Source organism: Lampris incognitus, chromosome 17 (genome assembly GCF_029633865.1).
Source record: "Lampris incognitus isolate fLamInc1 chromosome 17, fLamInc1.hap2, whole genome shotgun sequence".
NCBI lineage: Eukaryota > Metazoa > Chordata > Actinopteri > Lampriformes > Lampridae > Lampris > Lampris incognitus.
Genome location: NC_079227.1, coordinates 14,896,248 through 14,915,131, shown reverse-complemented (window position 1 = coordinate 14,915,131; position 18,884 = coordinate 14,896,248). Strand labels below are relative to the sequence as shown.

At 43.9% G+C, this 18,884-nt stretch overlaps 1 protein-coding gene across 1 annotated transcript in view; it reads left to right on the top strand.

Annotated features, from left to right (window-relative positions):
- The window catches only part of LOC130127436 (rho GTPase-activating protein 23-like), a 30,074-nt gene that overhangs the window by 5,962 nt on the left and 5,228 nt on the right, over positions 1-18,884 (top strand). Inside the window, 21 exon segments of the mRNA XM_056297072.1 lie at positions 2,406-2,600; positions 3,869-3,899; positions 4,431-4,523; positions 5,053-5,131; positions 5,252-5,312; positions 5,547-6,993; positions 7,790-7,960; positions 8,735-8,843; positions 9,024-9,063; positions 9,182-9,319; positions 10,219-10,527; positions 10,719-10,780; positions 11,201-11,307; positions 12,146-12,258; positions 12,720-12,872; positions 13,912-13,990; positions 14,255-14,328; positions 15,223-15,312; positions 16,643-16,768; positions 17,317-17,361; positions 17,795-17,891. Coding sequence (XP_056153047.1) covers positions 2,406-2,600; positions 3,869-3,899; positions 4,431-4,523; positions 5,053-5,131; positions 5,252-5,312; positions 5,547-6,993; positions 7,790-7,960; positions 8,735-8,843; positions 9,024-9,063; positions 9,182-9,319; positions 10,219-10,527; positions 10,719-10,780; positions 11,201-11,307; positions 12,146-12,258; positions 12,720-12,872; positions 13,912-13,990; positions 14,255-14,328; positions 15,223-15,312; positions 16,643-16,768; positions 17,317-17,361; positions 17,795-17,891 — 3,619 coding nt within the window.

Here is an 18,884-nt window from a genome sequence, read left to right as displayed (position 1 = left end):
TTCTCTCACCTGTTTGGGCTGTGTGTTTGGGTTTGTAAATGTGTGTGTGTGTGTGTGTGTGTGTGTGTGTGTGTGTGTGTGTGTGTGTGTGTGTGTGTGTGTGTGTGTGTGTGTGTGTGTGTGTGTGTGTGTGTGTGTGTGTGTGTGTGTGTGCGTGCGTGTGTGTGTGTGTGCGTGTGTGTGTGTGTGTGTGACAGAGAAAGCGAAAGAGAGAGAGAGAGAGAGAGAGAGAGAGAGAGAGAGAGAGTGACTGGTGGTTGTAGGCAGAAAAAGAATAAAGTCATATTGAGGAGAGAAATCGAGGAAGACGATGATGCAGGTTCTCTCACCTGTTTGGGCTGTGTGTTTGGGTTTGTAAATGTGTGTGTGTGTGTGTGTGTGTGTGTGTGTGTGTGTGTGTGTGTGTGTGTGTGTGTGTGTGTGTGTGTGTGTGTGTGTTACTATGTAAATCAGAAGGAAAAGGCAGCAGCGAGGATGAATTTAACAAAACCTCACGTAAACCATTGAGATGGTTGCCAACTGTCTTGTAGGAAGCGATGCCTTTAGAAAAAATACATTTTACTTCAGTGTACTTTTGGTATATCTCGGTTTTTTTTAAAAATATGCAGATGTACTTTAATTTCATTTCTGTTGTTCTTGCAAAAGGTAAAGGTAAAAATAGGGTACTTGTTCAATACATTTCTGTACACTTCAGTTCCAGTGGCATACAGGGATATTTTAGTGAACTACAAGTACACTTACAAGTATGCTCGATAAACTAAAACATGGGCCAAATTAGTCCCAAAGATACCTCTTAGTACATTTTTAGTCCCCCAAAGTTAGTTTTTTTTTTATAGTAGTACACTTTAAAAATAAAGATTAAGTATGTGATTTTTTTTGCCAGGGTGGAGATGAAGAGTCAGAGGTTTTGTTCTTCCCTACTTCCTGTGTGTTTCTGGTCGACTACCTTTTTTTTTTTTACAAAGAGGGATGCTAAGTGTTTCTAATGGTTGATATATAATATTCAATCAGATTCCGTGATGTGATTAAAAACGGTGACGTAAGAACCCTGAACTAAGGATCTGGATCAATACTGATCAATAAGAAAGCTAAATTGCGATCGGTATTGACTTGTATTGAACCATTCGTACAACTCGGCCTCTGCATGCAGTGCCTTGGCTCAACCCTTCTAGAAAATAACGATGAAAGGATGTTTTTTCATCTCTCCCTCCGGAAAGTGTGCGTTCCCTCGACTCTCTATTGTGCACGCAATTTTCCAGGTGTGTGTTTATGAGGTCTAATAAGTTCCTCTTGTTCCATAAGTGTTAAAAATAGCCGGGCCACTTCGTATTTTTAACAGTCATTGTTGGCTTGACGGTGGTAAATGTGATTAAATAGAGTTTCTTCCTGGGGGAGAGGAAGCCCCAACCACATTCCAAGCATTGACAGAGTTATGCCAAGGGTTGGGTTAGTCCTTCATGAATGGAGAACCCCCCCCCCCCACACACACACACACACACGCACACAGATACGCATGCACGCACACATACATACGCACGTATGCAAAAGCATTTTTGTTGGGGTTGGTCTGTGTAGTCACATTGCCCATGTCAGTGCCCGATATGTCACTCTGCTGTTCGCTTACTGTGGTTTGTTATCTGTAATAATTAGTCAGGCGTCGGGGTGGCGTAGCGGTCTGTTCCCTTGCCTACCAACAATCCCCGTGTTACCTCCGGCTTGGTCGGACATCCCTGCAGACACAATTGGCCGTGTGTGCAGGTGGGAAAGCCGGATGTGGGTATGTGTCCTGGTTGCTGCACTAGCGCCTCCTCTGGTCGGTCGGGGCGCCTGTTCGGGAGGGGGCGGAGGAAGTGGGGGGAATAGCGTGATCCTCCCACGCGCTAAATCCACCTGGCGAAACTCCTCACTGTCAGGTGAAAAGAAGCGGCTGGCGACACCACATGTATCGGAGGAGGCATGTGGTAGTCTGCAGCCCTCCCCGGCTCAGCAGAGGGGGTGGAGCAGCAACTGGGATGGCTCAGAAGAGTGGGGTAATTGGCCAAGTACAACTGGAGAAAAAGGGGGAGAGGGGGATCCAAAAAGAAAAAAATTAGCCAAGGCTTTTGGCAGCTAAGCCACTCTGTCATTCATATATCTCAAAACCCTTTACAGACTGGCTCATATGCCTTTTTAAAATGCACTCCCTACTTACACAAGTCACAATGCTGGGTTTCATAGGCTAATACCATTTTCTCCATTAATGTGTATCATACTATCATATCATGTACATTTTTGTTTGATAAAATGCAAATAGATGTTGATTTTTTTTATTTTTATTTTTTACCTCCCGCTAAATTGAAAGTGAAAGCTGCTGCACTGTATTGATAAAAATGGGAAAAAGCTCACCACGTATCTCTGTATGATAGGCTAAAGGGCGGAGAGATGGCTTGGTGTCGACCAACGAGAATAGGCGGCGGCCCCTGTCGTCGGGTGAGGTGGAGGGGATGTCATGGCAGGGCCCGCGGACCCTTCTCCTCCAGAAAAACTCGCAAGGATTCGGCTTCACGCTGCGCCACTTCATTGTCTACCCACCAGAATCTTCTCTCCACATCAACCTCAAGGTAAACAGGCTCCTCACTGGAGGGGGCTTTTTTTCCAGATCTGGATCCGAAATACAGCAAATCGACATGAAACCAACCAAAAGTCAGTGTTAGGGCTTCAGTATAAATTACATTGAATCAACACAGAAGTCTGGTGCTGAGTCAGTATCTGTTTGTGCATTTATTTGACAGCCACAAATGGACAGAAAAACTAGCGTAGTTTCACTAATTCTGAGGGTCATGGTTTTGGGTTGATCTAGTAAGGGCTCCATGCACTTCTTTGGTGTTTCTGTGAAATCCTGCCTTGGAACGAAACTGCATGGGCAATAATACCAAGTGATAGAATACGAGGGAGAAGCTAAGAGAGAGTAGTACTGGAAGTGCAGGGAAAATATATTTGGGAAATGTTTTTACCAGTGAGGATTATAATGTTAATAAAAAGAAAAATCTTTAACGTCTTGCAACAGCATATATTTGGAGATGCACTCACAAACATTTTTGGAGGCATTGTAACCCCCCCACACACACACACAGCTTAAGTTTGTGAGTGAGCGAGTTGAAGCTAGGTTCCTAAGATGTTTCACATCTAGACATCCTAGTTGACTGGTGAAATGGTGGAAGTTGTGGAGAGTAGAGAGTAGCTGGTGTTGTGGCAGCAGACTTCCATCCTGTGTGTCTAAAGCCCAGGTCTTTGTCTGCTCCAGCCAGGAATGAGCTAGCTCAGCGAAGCCTCAGAGCCCCCAGCTAGACCTAGCCTGCAGTCAGCCAGCTAGCTGATCAGTCAGTCCATCATTCAGTCAGTCAGTCAGTCAGTCAGTCAGTCAGTCAGTCAGTCAGTCAGTCAGTCAGTCAGTCAGCCAGCCAGTCAGTCAGCCAGTCAGCCAGCCAGTCAGTCAGCCAGCCAGCCAGTCAGTCAGTTGGCTAGGTCAGTGCTGTGGTTGCTCAGCAACCTCCCAAACTGCCCAGTCAGCTGGGCCACTCAGACTTGGCTAAGAGTGAAGGGTGTGAGAAATGTGTGTATGGGTGTTTGTCTGTTTGTGTCTACTTATTTGAAATGCAAAAAAGGGCAAGTGTGGGCATGATTTTTGTGCGTGTACATGTGTATATGTGGTTGCATGTAAGTGCGTATCTGCACATGCATGTTTATGAGCATTGTTTATTGTGTGTGTGTGTGTGTGTGTGTGTGTGTGTGTGTGTGGTGTTTTGTCCACATTAGAGCTATGGTCTTCCCTGTAGTGAAACCTTCCTACGATAATAATATTTATCGTATTGTTCGTTTCTGGGTACAGGATGAAGAAAATGGAAATGCAACTGGAAAAGGTGAGTGTCACACTTCTAATAAATTGTGATTCACTCACACTTGACAACTGTTGGAAACTTGACTACATCTCTTAGGAAACTTTCTCCAAGTTAGCATTTGTTTATTGTTTTTCAAATCATTGTTCTTGCTTGAATTATATTTGAACTACCCTCTTTAAACAGAAAGCACCATCCTGGCTTCGGGCCCACATCCGTGGTTTCTTCATATTGGCTAGCATTCAGTTTCTGTTTGATTACGTCCTTTAAATATGGTGGTTTCTGGGCAAACTTGTGTGTGATTTATGAAGAGAATGGAATATGTATGTTTATTTTACTGTTGTGTCGCTATGTCCGGGAAAGGTCTCCCTGGGGACTAATTAAGAAAAATTCCATCTATTCCTTTTGATTCTGGAAAAAATACTTAGCCAGGATGTGCATGGGTCGTATGATTGAGCAGACTTTGTTTGGTCTTGCTTATGTTTTCCATACAGGAAATATTGGTGGCGCAATCTAACAATAGCTAAATCATCGCTGTGTTGTGTGTTTGTGCAGGTTGTCAACGATCTCGTTTAGAGCCAATGGACACGATCTTTGTGAAGAGTGTCAGGGATAATGGCCCCGCCCAGCAAGCAGGACTATGTACAGGTAGGACATAGGCACACACACACACACACACACACACACACACACACACACACACACACACACACACAAGCAAATACAGAGTAACACAGGTGAACACTGCAGGACACACACATTTACATGCAAATGTAGCACGGCACAGATTTAGCAGCTTCTTCAGGAAATTAGCTGCATTTATGACAAAATTGCGTAATTTCCCTACAGGGCTCAATAAAGTATCTCAAAATCAAAAAAATCCCCCCCCCCCCCCCAAAAAATCACAAGGATATGGCGCCAGCTATATATAGACAAGTGTTGTAATGTTGTTATTCTATGTTAAGTACACTGAGAGAGTGACGAAACCGGCATCAAATTCCATGTAGTGCAAATGTACATGGCCAATAAACATGATTCTGGTTCTGATTCTGGTTCTGATTCTGAGCGGCGGTGTTACTCTTGTTGAAGTAAGGATGTATGGCGTTTGGGTCGTCAGAAAACACACACTTAGATTCACATTACCATGCACTTTGAAATGATATTCTGTGTACTCCAGGTGACAGACTGGTGAAGGTGAATGGGGAGAGTGTCTTGGGGAAAACCTACTCTCAAGTTATCGCCCTCATCCAAAACAGGTGGGAGCCATATTGTTATTTACTAACATACTTTCAGTTTTTAATATAGCTTACAGAACATGTGAACAGGCTGAATGCAGTTGCAGTTTGATTGATATGGGGATTTCTCTGATTTCCTAGTGAGAACATTCTGGAGCTCTCCATCATGCCAAAAGATGAGGATGTGTTGCAGTTGGTAAGTGTGAGTATTACCTTTCTTCTTTTTTCTTGCCTGTCCGCCCTTCTCCATTGTAATTGTCTAAGTTACTAGCAAGATATTGAGATTTAAAAAAAAAAAGTAACAAGTAGAGGCTTGCATAGAGTAGAGGCATGCGACATATTCTATACCCTTTCCTCCATCTGTTTTTCACCTCTCTGTTTTCTTTATCTTGGGGTTTTTCTTTTACATCTTGTAATCTCCCCCTTCTGTCCTCAGGCGTACTCCCAGGATGCCTACCTGAAAGGCAACGAGCCATACACAGGAGGAGCCCAGGACCTCCCCGAGCCACCTCCCCTCTGCTACCCTTACACCAAGCCCAGCCCCACTGCCAGTCAGAACCAGCAAAGCCCCCTGGACAACCGGCACTGCTGGCCCAGCCCGGCTCTCAACACCTCCCAGCTGGACAACCGCTCGACTGGTGCCACTGTTACCCAGACCTCCGGCTGGCCCGGGGGACCCGAGGATGCTGATAGCCATTATGGCCCATTGGGGCGGCACCGGGGTCGCTCTTCCTCATCCATCAGCACACTGGACTTTCACTTTGCCAATCACAATGCGGCCATTGCTTCAGCAACTCTGCCCCCACCGCGGAAAAACAGCCTCCCTGTCTCCTCCCGTGCCCACACTGACGCCCTCTGCCACCAAGCGTTGTCCGACTGGTACTACAGCCAGGCAGAGGCGGCCGAGCGCATGTCCCCCCGCCACCGCAGTATATCTCAGGACCGTTTAGTCGAACTGGGGCTTGGGTTGGCACTAGGCCCAGGACCTGCAGCAGCTTCTGGAAACGCCACAGATCGCCGCAAACGAGAGACTCTCCTGTTCCATCACCGGGCAGCTGCCGCCTCCCATGATTCCCGTTGGCTGGGGGGCTGGGGGAGCTTATCGGGACCAGAGAGCAGGTCATGCTCAGAGAGCCTGTTAGCAGCCTATGCAGAGTACGAACACACCTATGGGCGTTCAGTGGAGACACTGGCACAGGCCTCTGCACTGGTCTCACCGCGTTATGATCACAGTCTGCAAGGCTGTCAAAAGGTAAAAGGCAGCGAGCGAAAAGACCAGAAACCTGCAGGAGGCCAGCAATACCAAACTACGGCGACATCTCCTGTCACAACCTCCTCCTCAACACCCCCTACTGGCCGGCAGCCTGGTCAGCAGGTAGCGGAACCCCAAACCAGGAGAGTCAAAGAGGAAGAGCTGGTGGGCTACAAAAGCTATAGCCCCTCTTTCTGCCGCAAGGCTGACCACATCCTTCAGCAGGCCCACTCCTTCCGAGAGCCCAATTATAGCGGCCCCCAGCTTAACTGGAACCTCAGCAGCAAAGGCGGCTCTTCAGACAGCGAGGGAGCTATGGTTCCCCGGCCGCAGTCGACTCCAGCCCTCCCGACATCAGAGGAGGAGAGGGCCAGGTTAGGGGAAGGGAGGGAGGTGCTTTCCCACCCCCCTCTCAACCATGAGGTGGTCCTGAGGCAGAAGCCGCCATCAGGGCGCCGGACCCCCACCCATGTTGTTCGACATCCCCAGTACGGTGCACCTGAGCCCCCTACCTGGTTGCCTTCCCCTGGGACCCCCTCCCCTGTCAGTGGAGGTTCCAGCCTCAGCCGTAGGGCAAACGGTAGCCTGGCACAGCACACACAAGACTCCCTGTCCTCTATTCCCTTCATAGGTTAGTGTCCTTGTATCTGCAGCTCTCCCCATCTTAAAGGAAAACGTCAGTATTTTTTAACCTAAACCCTATTTTCCTGTTGTTTGGAGTCAAACTGACCGATGGGTAGCTGAATCATTTAAAGTGATTCAGTATTGAGTAAGTTCACGTCAGATGACTGCAACACACCAAGCCGCAATGTAATACTTCAGGGCGATAGCACTCACCAGATAACGTCTACTAAAAGAGCTCTTTTTTGGCGCCAACAGACATTTTTGCATATGTAAGTAAACGCTATGCTGTATTTTGATCCCAATGATTAATGCCATGTGATTAAAAGGATAACATTTTCCATATTGCCAAACACGAAGTGCTATTGCCCTGAAGGATTACACTGCAGGTCAGTGTGCAGCAGTTGGCTAATGCTAGCTTGCTCAATACAGAATCAATTTAAAAGATTATGCTACCCATCACTCACTTTAACGCCTAATATTTGGAAAACAGGGCTTAGGTTGAAAAATACCCCTTTTCTTTTAACTCCAGTGATTTGGTTTTAAAGCCCACCAGTACTGTGTGCTGTTTGTGTGTCTTGCATGTCTTCATAACTGTGTGTGCATAACTCCGGTGCATTTTGTTTGTGCCTATATGTGTAACATTGCATCCGTGGGTCATATATTTCAGTTCTTTGTATGTGGTCGTACCGTTGTCCAAATGCTGTAAGTAACTTGACCGCTGGAGGACCGGTCACCTGTATCCTCAGAGTTTAATCCCTCACCTTTTCACCCTCGTCCCCTCACCTCTAACACTGACCCCACAGATGAACCCACCAGTCCTTGTGTTGACTCCTGGGCTAGACACATGCCGGCCTGCACCGTGGCGTCCACCTCCAGTGTCCAGTCTTCTCCTGTGGTTGACTTCACTTCTACCGCTGTCTCCCCCACCCTCTCCTCCACCTCCCCCTTTGTCAAACTCCGTTCTCAGGACTGCAGTGAGTGACACTGACCTTTTCTCGCCCCGTCTCAACCCCATACTTTGAATCCCCTCAAAGGTATTAAACTTGAGCCATAAAGTCAAGTTTAATATGGTGACATTTTGAAGGCCTCTTAATCAAAACGCCCTATAAATCGTTTATAGAGAAACGTCTTCGGGTTTCTCATTTAATACGATGGACATTTAAAGTGAAAGCGAGTTACATTTCTGAATAAAAGTGAGATGTGATTCTGTTGACCAGGTGCTTAGGATAGCCACTATCGGTTCTGTAAATCTAGGAACTGATAGAAGAACATCTCTGTCACTGTGAGAATAGACATTTCCTTTTTCAAAATGGTTGGCATGATCTCATTTTGAAATCAAACTCATTCATAGTTCAGTTAGTTTTCTTTTTGCCAGACCTCCAAAAAAAAAAAAAGATTAAAAGCAAAACCAACTAAAATTCAAAATGTCAAGTTGTACCTTTACTTCATGTTTAACCATGACACCCCCTGTCTAGCAATTTAATGCCCCAGTCTCTGGCACAGCCTTCACCTTTCTCCCTACCTCTGCTATGTCCTCGTTTGCGGTGTGGAAACAGTTTAAATGTCCTGCGTTAATTAGGCTACCTCAGGACAGCTGACCAACACCCCACCCTGCCACATTCACATATTCTTCACATAACAAATCTTATCACTACAAATTCACAACTCTTTATTTTTTACCCCCTGTACCCTTATCTCTCCATCATCCATATGTTTTTTTCTTTTGTACTTGCCTTTGGTTACCTCAGGCAGTATCAAGGCTCGCCGGTCATCTTACCTGCTGGCCATCACCACGGAGCGCTCCAAGTCATGTGATGAGGGCCTGAATACTTTCAGGGAGGAGGGGCGTGTGTTCTCGTAAGTTTCGAAGTCTAACTTTAAATGTAATGAACGTATAACTGAACATCAGTTTATCCAACTGCAGTTGTTTGGAGTTTCTATAGCAGAATATAAAGTGGGCTGAGCGCATAGCCTTTTGCAAAATGCCAACTTCAGACAAGTGATGGTTTTTAAACTTGTCTTCTCTCTGCTCAACAGGAGGTTACCAAAAAGAGTCAAGAGCTTTTTTACTGACGGGGTGAGACGATCTAACACTTACTTCGATGTGTATGACCTTCTAAACTACCTGTATAACTTTATACCCCCATGTCATTCATTTTCCATTAATCGAGCAAAAATGATCTTTTGTGTTTCAGTCTCTTGAGAGCCTGCGAGCCCAAGAAGAGGCCAGGACGAAGCGCCATTCGACCTCTGAACTGGGGACCATCACCTTCAGTGACGTTCGCAAGGAGGGTTGGCTGCACTACAAACAGATCCTCACAGAGAAGGGCAAGGTAAGACACAATGGAGGACACACACCCATCCATATGGGTATCTCTAAAAATCATCTTGGTTCTAACTTTAAGGAACATCTCCGGTATTCTTTCAAATTCGGTATTGAGCATGCTAGCATCATTTGACCACCGCGAACCAAACTGCAATATAATCCTCTGGGGCATCAGTGTTTGCCAAATAACACCCACTAAAAGCTCTTTTTGGCACTAACAGGGTCAAATTGTTATGAGAGGAGTCTCAAGCACCTTAGTCCCAATGTCAGTCATTGAATTATACAGATATCAATCTATTTCCAACACGGAGCAGAAGTCTCGCTCTTTAATCCCGTGAGGAGTGAGTTGTTGCAGGAAGACGAGAGAGGAAGCGTGAGAGAGAATTGCAATAAAGAAAATGCATAAAAATGCACTGTGCTGACTGACTGTATGTGGATTGTCTTCTCATAATGGAAAGTGTTTTCAGACACATTCTGAGTCTGTTAGTGCCAAAAGAGAGCTTTTGTAGTGGATGTTATTTGCTATTGACCTGAAGGATTACATTGCAGCTTGGTGCACAGCAGTTAGCTGACGCTCCCTTGCTTAATACTGAATCAGTTTAAAAGACTCCGCCACCCATCACTCGGTTCGACTCCTAACAATAGAAAAATAGGGCTTGGGTTAAAAATACCAACGTTTTCCTTTAATCTACTACAACAGCACAATGGGTATGTGGGTGGTCAAACATCTACTGTCTAGCAATTTAATGCTAGATGTATATTTGTAGACTGGCACAATGATTGCAGTGTTCTCTCCATTATAGGTCTAAAATAATATTTTTGTTGCACTTGTAAGTTCCTGTTGTCCTTGCAGTGCCTGTTGGTATTTGATACCAAGTTAATTGTTGATAATAATGTCATCTATAGAAAGTTGGTGGCGGCATGCGACCGTGGAAGCGTGTGTTTTCAGTACTGCGGTCCCACTCGCTCTTCCTCTACAAAGACAAGCGGGAGGCCGTCCTTCACGGGGCCGGGGCAGGCACCAGTCAGGAGGAGCATCCTCCAATCAGCATCCGTGGCTGCCTGATTGACATTGCTTACAGCGAAACCAAAAGGAAGCACACCTTGAGGTTGACCACCCAGGACTTCTGTGAGTACCTGCTGCAGACTGAAGACAGGGACGACATGCTGGCCTGGATAAAGGTCATCAGAGAAAACAGCAAGACTGACAATGAGGTTAGTTCTTCATTCCCATCCATCTCTCTCATCTCAGATTGTGTGGTGTGCATAATATGTATGCACACACACTCACATACAAGCTTACAGGTGTGCATGCACACACACACACACACACACACACACACACACACACACACACACACACACACACACACACACACTAATTTAAACCTTGCCTTTTTTTGAAGGAGCTTGGTTTCTCAAGGCAAGCACTCATCAACAAGAAGTTGAATGACTACAGAAAACAGAGGTCAGTTTCTTGAATTATATTTAAAACAACATATTCACTCATCACAGCATTTGACTTCATCTTTGTATTACTGGGAGTCTTGAAACTCCAGTTTTCATTTATACTTTCGCAAGGTCAAGTGAAATCACGCGACTTTCCACTTTTGTACAAACATGTTTTCATTTTGGAGGAACTGCTATAATGTAATGGCTGAGAAGCCTGACAGTGGCATGTAACCACAAGTATTTGGAGCTTTCTTAAATATCTTAAATTGAACAATAAATAGCAAATAGTTGAATTTTGCTTGAAATTCAGATTTTGTTTGGACCTCTTGTTTATTGGATTTACTTGAAAATCTCATTACCAAGCAGCACCTTATGACTGCTGTTCCCATGTGTTTTCTTGTGTTTTGACTAATTCTGTTTGGTTCATTTTGTACAGTCCAATGGGCAACAAACTAGATACCTCTCCCAGGGCCCACCGCATGATGCCTCCCTTCCTCCTAGCAAAGACCGACAACGCCTCCATCAATCGCTCTTCGAAAACTGGTTGGTATTGGAAATATTTGCCACAGCTGGCCAGTTAACAAAGTCCTGGAAACATACTGTAATCGGCTATAATAAAGGAAGACTTGTGCTATTTACACAATGACCACCTACGGATTTTATCAAGGCTAATTCAGAAACAAAGTTGCAATAAACTACATGGCAGTATTTCTAAAGCATAATGCAAACAAAACAAATGACTTACCAGGTCAATGCACGATTGCAAACATTTTTCAGCTTTGTCTTAGGAATGTTGTAATAAATAACACATTGTCAAGTGTTTTGCACAAACCTTGGGCAGCACGGTGGCCCAGTGCTGAGCGCTGTTGCCTCACAGCAAGAAGGTCCTGGGTTCGAACCCCAGGCCGTCCCAGGTCCTTTTCTGTGTGGAATTTGCATGTTCTCCCCATGTCTGCGTGGGTTTCCTCCCACCATCAAAAAGACATGCATGTTAGGGTTAATACTCCTGCCTATGCCCCTGAGCAAGGCAATGGAAAGAAGAACCGGAGTTGGTCCCGGGTGCTGCACCTGCCCTTTGCTCCTACACAATAGGATGGGTTAAATGCAGAGAACAAATTAGTTGTAACGATACTATTTGTTGTAAGAATAAAATGACAACATAAAGTGGCTTTCTATCCCCAAAAAAACAAACTAAAAGCCACTTTTGAGAGTTGAGAAACGCTGCCAGCTTGTTTTAGCTTGTTTTGTACTGACCTTCTGGTATGTTCAACATTCTGCAGTTGTTTGGCTCAGTCCCTGGCTCAGGAAATGTCATAATCAAAGGCAAAATTAGATGTAAAGGACATGTTGTATGTCTGTCTTTCTTTATACCCATGTTCAGATGATATCAAAGCACTGTGGGGCATCAACATCATGAAGAAAGCAAAGAAAACTGGGAGCCCCAAGGCCTTTGACATCAGACTGGAAGACTGTCAGCCGGCTCTCAACAACAAAGTAGGCTTAACAATGAACGGTTTCTGTTCACCATTTCACAAAATGACACAAGCTTATGCACCAGATCGAAAGAAGTAATTTAATCTGTAAAAATGATACGAGACCTTATAGAACGAAGTTATCACTGTGTGGAACCAAATCAAACCCACCCATGCTGTCAGTATGATACAGATCGATCAAAGTTCATCTTGAGCCAATGTAAATATTTGATTGCCTTCTTCTATTCCCGCTCCTATGATCAAGTATCATTGTATTTTACCCTACCATGCTGTTTATTCAATTCTCACAATGAAAATTAAAAATAAGTCACAATGAAGTGCCTCATGAAACGCCATCTTCTCTTTCTTCTCCTCATCTTCTTTTCTACTTATAAACCCTTCACTCCTCCTCCCCTTCCTGTCTTTCCTCTATTCCTCCCTCGTTCTTTCAACCCATACCTATCCACCTACCTCCCACTGCAGTTTGTCCCCTTGATAGTGGAGATGTGCTGTGGGATAGTGGAGGCCTCTGGCCTGGAGTACACAGGCATCTACCGAGTGCCGGGGAACAACGCAATGGTGTCAAACCTCCAAGAGCACCTCAACAAGGGCATGGACATCAACACCGCTGAGGAGGTGGGTGTGGCTGGGACGAGGGTGGGTTTGTTTTATTGAATAATATTTGACGGGCGTTGCCACCTGGGGAACACCCTTCATAACCACTAGGCGGTGCTAATTAATATAAAAGTGTGTAATCAAGTTTTTAACAAGGCATGACTTCAGAGCTACAGTTTAAGAGACCACCGCCTCTAGTAAAATGTCCTTAACTACTCTAAAGCATGACGCACTGTATTTTAAATGTAAATCACTCTGGATTAAGAGCGTCAGCAGATTCCTGAAAATGGAAAATACAACAGGGTGTGTGTTGGCGTACGAGTTGCCAGTAAGGCTTCTATTTCCTGCTGTATATTATCACACCTTTGTTCCTGTATTATGGCAAAATCGATACCACTTGATAATAAGACTGTACTTATAAAGGATGGTTTATAATTAGTTTATCAATTAGGTTGTGAACACTTTATAAATCATTAATAAGCTGTTCCGACACATTAGTTAAAAAGGCTCAAATAGTGAGCCCACGTTTATCTGTGCTGTTAAGCCTCGGATCTCATTGTTGAGTTAGCTAGCGACTAGCAAGATCTGCTCACGACTAGCAAGATCTGAGATTTAACAGAATAGATAGATAAAAAGTGCAAAAGTAACTTGATCTTTCCAAATAGTGAGCCATGAAAACTGTTACAATTTGTTTATTAATGATTTATAAAGTGTTTACAATGTAATTAATAACCTAATTATATATAAACCATTTATAAATCCTTGATAAGGGTAGTCTTATTGTAAAATGGTACCGCAAACTCATTCGTACAGTATAATTTCAAAAAGCTGGAAGTCTGCTTTTGGAAGAAAAAAAAAATTAATCAGTCAGTCAATTGAGCAAACTAATTCCATGTTGTAACTTTTTTTTAGCGATATCGTGAGGTCATTCATGACTTTATTAAAAAAAAATAATTGTTTGATGTCCTGTAAGCTTCTTCAAACTCAGGAATAAAACAATTAAAAAAGAAAATATTTTGAGAGCAAAAATCCTCAATCCCCACCTCTTTCCTCCCCACAGAGATGGCAAGACCTGAACGTGATCAGCAGCCTTCTAAAGTCTTTTTTCCGAAAACTGCCTGAGCCACTTTTTACCGACGGTAGGTGTTGCATACAGAATTTTTGGTATAAATGATAAAAGTGGATAAATTCATGAGTGCAAATTCAATGCAAATTACACTTAGTCTTGGTTTCTCAGCCAAGAAATCTAAAAAAAAAAAAAAAAAAAACCCAAAAAACCAAGAAAATCTAATTTAGGAGGCTGCATGAGATAAATTTGCAGCTTCCAACATGGAAGCAAAATGTTGATAAGTAATATTTTTAGAGAATTGTGCAGTATAACTGGACAAGCCGTCTCTCTGCAGAAAAGTACGGTGATTTCATCGAAGCCAACAGGATAGAGGACACCAGGGACAGGCTGAAAACTATGAAGAAACTGGTACGTTATATGTGGAGCTCAAAAGAGATAACAGTATGATGTAGTGAGTTTGCGTATGGTTTTAAAGAGATTAATTTCAAAACATACCCATCATTAAAGATGTATCATGGCATCAAATGAAAACTGAGTGCTGAATAGTGAAGATAGAAATAGCATGAAGTTGAAATATCTTCATGCTACTTCTGTTTACTTACCCCCCCCCCCAGCATTTTAGAGGATATAGTCATATTACACAATGAATATATAGCAATTCATAATGAAAACCTTTATACATGCTTGCATAAGGCATATTTCATTTTTACTTCTTACCTGAGATAAGTCTTAAAATGTTGGGTGAAATATAGATCAAGCTTGGGTCTAATGTGAGTGTAGTGTAGTTAATGTAGGTCAGAAGGTAGGAGGGTGCGTCCGGGTAGCGTGGCGGTCTATTCCGCTGCCTACCAACATGGGGATCTCCGGTTCGAATCCCCGTGTTACCTCCGGCTTGGTCGGGCATCCCTACAGACACAATTGGCTGTGTCTGCAGGTGGGAAGCCGGATGTAGGTATGTGTGGGTGCTCTCTGGGATGCCAGAATTTATTGATAAGACTTCTGAAGTTCCCATATGCCAATTCAACAAAATTCTTTTTGATGGACAGGACCTTAATGACAGGTTAATCCTCACCCCCATTTCTCATACAATCACACCAAGTCACACAACTTGTACAGTATGTACAAACATACGAATCAGACAGATTCTGTTTCCAAAGTTGTCATGTTGAGCTCACCCGAACGTACACAGGACAATATTTACATCACGTCCTATCTATCGGTAACTCTTCTGTGTTCCCCCCCCCCCCCCCTACATTTATTCCCATTTTTGTGCTGTTTGTCTACCCGCCTCGCTTCTCACAGATCCACGATCTCCCAGACCACTACCATCACACTCTTAAGTTCCTGGTGGGCCATCTCAAGAAGGTGGCAGATAACTCTGAAAAGAACAAGGTGACTTGAAGACTCGCCTTATTTATTTATTGAATTTTCTTAAGAGAATTTAATCTTTTATGATTGAAGGTACAAATCCACTCAGCATTTATTTTCAGACAGCTGACAGAACATTTTCAACATACTCTGCGTTGTCTTTACAGACCCAGCAGAACACGTATTTGGTTGAATATAAAAATTTCACTTGTTCCCTCATGTGAAGGGCTCATTACATGGGTGGAATATGGTCTAAATCAAAAACTTAAAATGCAAGTCTCCTTCAAAAAACAATCCAAGGTACACCGTATGCTTTGTGCAAAATTAAATGTCTTTATGTATGGCAATATGTATGTAAAATGACCAACGCATTGTGATCCACATAGGTCTTCTTCAGGGTCATTTTCAGCTGTAGCTTGCACACCTATATTGTTTTGCTCTAATGAGTTGGGTGGGTGGTGGCACGGTAGCGCAGTGGTTAGCACGGTCGCCTCACAGCAAGAAGGTCCTGGGTTCAAGCCCGGGGTAGTCGAACCTTGGTGGGTCATCCCAAGTCGTCCTCTGTGTGGAGTTTGTATGTTCTCCCCATGTTTGCATGGGTTTCCTCCCACAGTTCAAAGACATGTAAGTCAGGTGAATTGGCCATACTAAATTGTCCCTAGGTATGAATGGGTGTGTGTGTGTGTGGGGACGGGCTGTGATGGCCTGGCAGTCTGTCCATGGTATCTCTTCGCCTGCTGCCCAGTGACTGCTGGGATAGGCTTCAGCATCCCTGCGACCCTGAGAGCAGGATAAGCGGTTCAGATAATGGCTGGATGGATGGATGGATGGATGGAGTTGGGTGGGAGGATGGTTCTCTATCAATGTACAAGCCTATTGGTCAAAAATAAGGAAGTGATGCATCATCAATAGAAGGAGGAGGGAAGAGAAAGGGGAAGGGGGATAGAAGGAAGGGAAGGAGAGAGATGGGAAAGAAGAGAAGGGATGGAGGGGCAAACCTAAATGTTAAAAAAGAAGACAGATATAATGTTGGTGTCAAGTCAAGGTGGAGCTAATCCTTTCCATATGTATACACATGATAAATTCATCAATCTATCACCTGGTTCACATTCTTCTTTTCATGACTAAAAGCACATATTGACTACAAAATCACCATGGCTTGGATCGTTTCTTGAAGGAGACTTGCATTTTAAACTTCTGATTCAGGCCATATTCCACTCATGCAATGAGCCCTTCACAAGACGGAATAAGCACAGTACAACTGAAATAGCCAAAGAGCGCCTGTTTGTGACCACCACAAAGACCCAGTTGCACTTCTACTCCATTGTCCTCACATGAACATCTCACTCTGCAGATGGAGCCGAGGAACCTGGCACTGGTGTTTGGCCCCACTCTGGTGAGAACGTCAGAGGACAACATGAACGACATGGTCACCCACATGCCTGACCGCTACAAAATAGTGGAGACGCTCATCCTGCATGTGAGAAAGCCCTTATTAACTCCAGGAAGTAGATCTAAATAATTCATTGAACTTGAATTAATAGCTGTAAGAGTAAAGTTGAAATTATTTCCGGTTAAACCTTTGTGGGGGGTTTTATTCCCTGGGGAACAAAAACAAAAACAAAACACTGTTTGTTCTTTAAGTTGCAATAAGAGTCATTTCAGATTCTCCATTCAACCACTGATTTCCATCGTATATCCCTGAAAGGCATGAAATTCCCTTGGAGTTTGAATCCCGTATGTTTTTTTATATATATATGTATACAAACAATGAGCCCTTTGTTCATTGATTTTTATTTAAAGCACCATGAGTTCATACACTTTAAGCACGGGTGGTCACAGTGGGAATTGAGCTCCTGACCTTGGCAGTGCTGGTGCCATGCACTATAGTTCTACAGCTATACAAGCTCCAACAAAAGCTATAACACTATTATATTTACTGTAAGCCAGGGGTTGAACCATGGACCATGTGTGCCTTAAATCTACAAGCTATACATAGTAATGAGTAACGACTATTTATCCCCACAGCATGACTGGTTCTTCGGCGACGGAGAGCTGGATAAGGATGACAAGGTATGTTACTGTGCGGTGACTCTCAGTAATGCATTGTTGAGATCCATGTTCATGTGGGTTTTCATTTCCAACCCAACACCACACCAGCTCATGTCAACCATTGGCACACCTTCAACCAGACAAGTGGAGAACTAATAAGTAAAATCAGCTGGTGTAGGGTTGCGTTAGAAGTAATCCTGTTGGTTAATACACATTACTAGTGAACATAAGAAGGCGACAGAAAACACAGAGCCTTGGTATCAACTTCCCTCTACTTCACACCTTGACCTCCACCCTTTCTTTCGCACACCACTACTTCGTCCCACCCCCCACTGGAGTTGAGCACCGCTGTTACTGCATAGGGAGACTATATTTGTCAGACAGTATTGAGTGGGCATTTTGTTTTTGTGTGTGTGTGTATGTGTGCATCCGTGTGCTGTGTGTTTGTTTATAGGCCCCTGAGGATAAGCAAGACGGTCAGCCTGTACCCAACATTGACCACTTGCTGTCCAACATCGGCAGGACGGGCATCCGACCAACAGATGCATCAGGTGAGTTGCGGAAGGAAACTTCATGGCCCAGTTGTGGATGGATGGACGGATGGATGGATTGCATTTATATAGCGCTTTTCTAGCTGCAACAGCCACGTTTCAGCCCCCCATCCCCCACCCAATCTTATCGTCTTACCAACTACTTCTCTGTCATACATGATCGTTCTACAAATGAATGAATGAATGCAGAGGAGCTATTCCCTCTTTTCTGTTTGCGAATATTAATGATTTCCTTCCTGACATTTGTGACAGTCTTAAGACTAAGACAATAAGTGACAATGAATGCCATTTAGGTTGCTTGCTATATAGTAATCTGCAGTATATGTGATTACAATGAAACTTAAATCAGTGATTCCCCTTACCGTTGGATATACTATTGACCTGGAGGTGCTGCCACCTGGCACACAAGCATCTCATAGGGACGAATTTCAGCTGAGTCTTAGCATTGCAGCTTCTCAAATCTACGCCAGTTGCATTTCCATTACTTTTCTAACAACCGGCACCTTGTATCCTTTAAGGGTGACCTGTAACTAATTTTCTGTTACTAATCTGAACTGTAGCGGTTCTCAGATTTTTCTCACTAAGTTAATTCAGTTTAAGAAACTCGATTATTCCCAGATTTCTCAGCCGTTTTAACATTTGCTTCTACCGACAATATCCGCACCCGTGATTTCATTTCGTTTAACTTTTCGATATTTTGGGGAATCGGTGACGGTGGGATTTCTTTACCCTTTTTTCTCTCAAAATTTCCAGTCGTTCTTCTGCTGTACCTTTTTTTTTCTCTGTTATATCTCTGCCTGTGGATATTCATGATGATTCTCACTTTTTCTCACCTGTTTTTCTGGAACTTTCGACACTCCTTTCCCCTAGCTGAGAAAGTGGATCAACCTCTTCGGTAGGACCAGGTCTACCTCCTTGTGTTGTGTGTATTTGTTAGTGCACTTGGATTTATTCACTTACTTGTTTCCTCACCTTCAGTCTTGGTTTTCCATC